The 6,000-nt window shown below is 39.8% G+C and overlaps 1 protein-coding gene across 1 annotated transcript in view; it reads right to left on the bottom strand.

The window, feature by feature from the left end:
* Positions 1–636: 636 nt before the first annotated feature.
* PRKD3 (protein kinase D3) overlaps positions 637–6,000 on the bottom strand; it is a 45,849-nt gene continuing 40,485 nt past the window's right edge. Inside the window, exons 15-18 of the mRNA XM_054162343.1 lie at positions 5,494–5,592; positions 3,977–4,244; positions 3,008–3,093; positions 637–2,127 (exon numbers count right to left, since the gene is read on the bottom strand). Of these exons, the coding sequence (XP_054018318.1) occupies positions 1,954–2,127; positions 3,008–3,093; positions 3,977–4,244; positions 5,494–5,592 (627 nt within the window). The 3' untranslated portion in view covers positions 637–1,953. The remainder of the gene's footprint in view (positions 2,128–3,007; positions 3,094–3,976; positions 4,245–5,493; positions 5,593–6,000) is intronic.

Here is a 6,000-nt window from a genome sequence, read left to right as displayed (position 1 = left end):
GGGAGAGAGGACATTTGGTGGTTGGAAGGGCTGAAATGCTCTGCCTGCTGCTGGCTGTAGGAAACGGCCATACAGGCTGGACCAACATGTTAAAGTCTGGTGTTTCTAACTGGGAAGACAGCCTTTGGCAGTTCAGACACCTACAAAATGCAGTGGCAGTTAGACTAGGGGCAATAGGAAAAGAAAAGATGGGTTAAAGAGCCAAACCTGCCTGTGGGTACATACTTCAAGTGCCACTGACTTGACTGCCACGTCGCTGTCATTGCAAGCAGCTGCCCGCCCTGACATAACCGATAGCTAACAACTTGGAGAAACCTCTGCTCACCTGAAGCACAACAGCAGGAAAAGTTATCTCCATGGGGGGAGGGGGGGAAGGAAAAAAAAAAATCTTTGTAGGAGAGAAATGAGATAGCCCAAAGCTTCTCGCTGAGTTTGCAGGTCAAGCCTGTATCATTATTTTTAAAACTGTTTCAAAGCAAGCTCCCGTGAAGCTGCCAGGTACATCAGGCATATGTGGAGCCATTCAGCCCCTGGCACCACAATACTGTTACCCCACACAGAAGGAAAGATTTCACCTTTTCCATTTTTATAAAACAGGTCACAAAAAAAAAAAAAAAAAAAGGTGCAGCCCCCCACTCCTCCATTTGCATTTAGCATTGACAGCCTCAAACATCTTGATGACATTAACTGTTACACTGTTCTCTGAAGGACTCATTTCACAGAACACTGGTGGGCATCCCTCAACTGAGACATCTGCATAAAAAAAATAATTCCAATCAGTTTTAGACTCTTCATTCAGCTGAAATAACAATGATGAGCACAGTGAAGAGGACGGGAGGGGCTGCAGGTTAAGGTCAGAAGGTAAAGCCCTACAATCTGTCTCCTACAATCCAGCTGCCCTGGTAGAAGCAACAGGTGATTTGATATCTACTGTTGCTCCTAGGTTCTGAGCCAAGTTAAGATACAAGCTAGCAGGCTACAAACTACTCCTGATGAAAGTCCGGGGAACCTTAAAACAAATTACAAAAATAGTAGAAAAGAATTAAAATCTAATAAAACAACATAAGAAAAGCTGCACATATGTTTCCCTATTCTTCCACATCCTTCTGTGTGAAAGGATAAGCTACATCAAAAGTCCTGTATGCTCTCTGTGCATTACTTGTATAGCTTGAAGACAAAATGCCTTTGGTGTGTATCAATGAAGTGTGCCAGCCTTGCACAGCAACACACTGTTGTGGCTTATTGCTCAGGTTTAACAGACAAAACAAAGAACTAGCATAACTGTGATTGTCGTTTCTTTAGATTGTCAGCCATTACTTTCAGAGGAATTTGTGGGGTCTTCTTTTTTTGGAGTATCTGGATAAAGTCCAGTTAGGGCAAAGCCACTCCTATTTAGGTGTTTTAACAGCAGCAAATTATTCCTTCATGGATGAAGCTGTGTTCAACTTAAACCAACACAATTTGCTATTAGCCAAGGTACACTGCACTGATCTCTTTTTACAGTCTCTTTTCCCCATACACAGTTTGGGAAATGGGAGATGTATCTAAGTAACAGAAAACAGTCCTCTATGGTCTAGTAAATAGGGATTAGAAAACCATTACAAAATTCTTATTGTGTAGTCTATGAAAACAAAACAACAACAAAAATCCTTGAAAAACACACAAACCAATCTGTACACGTGACACCTCAGTAATGGCTTTGTAGCCACACAGCTTGGTGAAATGTTACCAAAGGAGGTTTATCTTACTGTCCAGTAACTACTCATAGTTTAAGTCAGTGATGGAGAAAATCTTGTCAGATGACAGTCTAGTCTCAGGTCAATGCAGGATCCTCTGGGACGTCATACACTGAACTATGTATATAGCACTTCAGAAAGAGCAACAGTTGTTCCAAAACTTATCCTCAGTTTTTCTCTGGAGTATTTTTTGCTGTAACTTAGCATAATGAATAAATCAAGGGTCTTCTTCCATGTCATCTGGATTAGGAGCCATAATAAAATGCTGGGGGTACTCAAGGTTGTGTTCATAAGCATGTTCTTTCCAGCGTGCATCATCACTCTCATGGGTAATGTAACGTTCTCCAATGCGTGTTTCAAATTCTCTGAGGTCAAGCCAAGTCTGGTAATCCTAAGGAATAAGAGAGATTTAAGGAAACAGTTAATGAAACAGCAGCCCTACGTTCCCACAGAAACTCTGCACTTTGTCTCTACTTCAGTATAAACAGCCATAAGATATAATCAACAATGTCGGGGGGGAGGGGGGGAACCAAACAAAATGCAAAACAGACCAATACAAACAAAAGAACAAAACAAACAAACACAACAGAAACCACAACCAAACTCAGCAGCCCCCCATATACCCTAACAAAGTGTCCACAAAGAATGGCTAGAAATTAATTAGGCTTGTATCTGAAGTTGTAATACCATAAGCCACAACAACTTTTCCATAACAAGACAGCTAAGGTAGCTTTTATAAGAAATTATACTCATTCCAATATTGTTCATACTCAGGTCAATTTTCCCCTAATGTCTTTCAAGTTCTTCCTGTGCAGAGATATATGAAAGGCACTTGCATCAAAGCAGCAAATAAATTCCAGTCCAAACAATTCTGTTCTAAAACATCTACAAGTTACAGCACATTCCACCTTCTGTGTCTGCTTCTGCACTGAGCAGTGTTTCTCTCTACTGACTTCAGTGGCACTCATCACTGCCTGCATTCAGGAGAGGTGCCAGAATTGTTCTGTGTTGATGTCAGACACAAAGTAAGAATTGAAAGACAGTAAAACAAAATTTTCCTTGAGAGAAGCAGCCATCAACAGATAAGCAGAATCCCAGAGCACATGAAACACAGAGCTGAAAACAGACATACCTGAGCCCTCCATAAATCCCGGTTAACAGATTTTGATAGTTTTAAGTGCTAATAATTTTAATAAGCCTCTGAATGAATTAATTTTTAAAATACATCTATCCATCCATCACAAAGCAGTGAAATGGGCAGATGGGTTTACCTGTAACCACGGGTGACTAAGGGATTTGTCAACACTGAAACGTTTTCTCATCTTCACTTGAAGCAAATTGTTTATCAAATCAATGGCTGACAAAGAACAAAAATTATATTACATTCTAACAATCTCTATCACATGCTACAATTAAAGTGATTTCTTAATGTGTGTGTGTGTGTGTATATATCCTACTGAACTCTTAATCAAGCTCTTGAATTTTATATTTAACTTTGCTGATGTTAAATGAGGCTCCAAAATAGCTACACAGGGTAAGCTCCCAGCCAACCTTTAATGGAAACACTAAAAGCTTTACTATGTTGTTCATTAATCTTTTTCCCTCCTGATTTTAGTGACTTTCAGAAGCATCAAAATTACTCCAGCATAATCCTGTGTTCCAAGATTATGCAGGCTCTTCCACTAGTGTATATTTTGTATACGTTTACCTGTGTGTCAATCATATGAATGATACTAATAGCACAGCTGGCATTGGAGAGCCCTAGAGACCAACCTTGTAAACTTCTAGGTTGCTCATACCTGACATTTAAATCCAGGTTTTGTTTCACTTGCCAGTGTACAAAACTAAAGTTTCAAATTCACCTCTGAATTGTTCCTGTAATTATAGTCTACATCATGCACGTTTTGAGATCAGCATTCAGCAAATACACTTGATTTAACTTTTTCTTGGGAATCTTTCAAGGTTTCAGGTTATCCCACTAAACATGCATGCAGTTAATTTTTCTTGCCAGATCTATTGGTTCCTCCACCCCTGAGAATTATTTACAGCGCTGTATTTGGCAATTTATCTTTCACAAAGGCATGCCAGCTTTTATTTATCCATTTTGTCATAGCCTACTAAACTCAAACTTTATCAGTAATTCTCACACTTGTATCTGAACAAACCTTGAGCTTTAAGCATTTGAATACATTATCCACATACAAAAACATTCTAATAGGGAACATGTATTATTTTTTTACCTTCACTGGAAATTTCCTTCCAAGGATTTGGTGGGTACATGAAGGCTGCATTTTGAATCTGATCATTTATGTCCTCGTCTTCATTAAAAGGAAACGTACCACTAAGGCTCACGTAGACAATAACCCCTACTGACCACATGTCTAGAGAGCGGTTGTAACCTTTACTCCTGAGCACTTCAGGGGCAAGATAAGCAGGTGTGCCCACCACAGAGCGCCTGAAAGATTTTTCACCAATGATACGTGCAAAGCCAAAGTCACACAGCTTCACCTACAAAAGAAATGTATTTTAAACCAAGAAATCTCTGCTTGATCTCCAAAGCATGCTACCGCCCGAGACCAGTTTGGTACTCGATACCCTTTCTGCCATCATTCAAACATTGCATGCACTAAAATGGGAACAAAACATCAGGTAATCCAGTCAATGGTTTAGGTTGCTGGTTTTTTGGTCTGCAGAACAACCATGCTTTAGGCTGAGACCTCAACTGGCCTTGCACAGACTCGGGTGTCTGAGATAGTCTCTGTAGTACACAGCCACAAGTGTGCAAATACGGACAAAAGATTTGATTCCAAACTTAGGTTACTTTCAGAAGCAAATCTGCACCCTCTGAAGTCACAGAACTGGTATTTTAAAAGTGCACAAATCCCAGCCAGATCACATTCCTCTTAATCATATTCTTGAATCTGGAAGATTCAGCTATACAGAAATCAAACAGTAAGTTTTAGTTAGAACTCACAGCCAGCCAGCTCTGGATAGAACAGTCAAATAACCCTCCACGTAAAAAAAGCAGGAACAGCTAGTGCCTGCACTGATGTTCAAATCTTAGTGGTTCTTAACCTGAACACAGCAGACACCTGATCTGGATCTTTTTAAATCCGTCCCAAAAGTCCACACCACTTCGCATTAACGTCACTGATGTTGCCCAGGAGCTCTGAATTTCTATATCTCCTCCACAAAATCCATGCTATCCAAGGTATCGAAGGTAGTAACTGACGGGGTAAGTGTTGACAGTACCTCGACACTAGTATTGCTGAACAGCATTTCTCTTACATGACACCAATGATGCAGATCCCTGAGCAATATCAGTGACAAATGCGGCAATCCCTTTTCACAGTATCTTCTAAGCAACACAAGAAAGACTGAAGAAGAGAAGATGTACGACACAGAAGAAATTGCTTTCCAGGGTCTAACAGCACTGAAACAAAAATGGGGACTGGTCTTCAAGTTTCTAGTCCTGTGCCTATTCTGCTGAAATATTCTCACTAATCCAAATTACAAATCTCCACACACTGTTCACAAGCATAAGAACAGATGTAGTCTACACAACCCTTTGCTAAGTGCTAGCTGTAGTTACACTTCTCAGGCTCCTAAGAGGAAAGAATGCTGGTGCACAGCATTGCTGAGAGCTGGGCCATGGCTGAGAGGAAAGAGGCTGAAACAGATCACTGAGCATAAAGCTAGGCTAGAAGAAGAAGGAAAAAAAGAAAAGTGCTCATAAGTATTTTTTGTCTTCACTCACTTGAGGGAATGGCTCTGCTGATGCTAGTAGTACATTTTCTGGTTTTAAATCACAGTGCACAATATTCTTGAAGTGCAAATTCCTCAAAGCAACAAGTATCTACAAAAAACCAAAATAACGTTTTTCAGGACTATTCAAGAGGATCAGAAATGTCAAAAGTCACAGATGCTAACCAATACAATAATTTGTATCAACACAGCCTTCAAGAATAATAAACCCACATATACTTTGCAAGGAATACTTCCTTTTTTTCTTTTCTTGTTTAATTTAACTCCCCTTTCCTTCCACTCTGTCCTTCTGAATGCTTACTATTTTCTATTTTGACGTGCATCTTTGGATGACCACAATGTTCTGTCTTAGGAAAGAGCAGCAAAAAAGTAATTAACATAGTTAACATCCAAAATTGTTTCCATAGTCAGTTTTCATGATATGTGTAGCCCTCCATGCTGTCTCTTTCAAATAACACCAAAAAATCCCTTCTTCAAACTCCATTTTCACACAAGTACA

The sequence above is a fragment of the Dryobates pubescens genome, chromosome 6 (genome assembly GCF_014839835.1).
Source record: "Dryobates pubescens isolate bDryPub1 chromosome 6, bDryPub1.pri, whole genome shotgun sequence".
Taxonomy (NCBI): Eukaryota; Metazoa; Chordata; class Aves; order Piciformes; family Picidae; genus Dryobates; species Dryobates pubescens.
The sequence above is the reverse complement of the archived record's forward strand: the minus strand, read 5'-3'. Positions and strand labels throughout refer to the sequence as shown.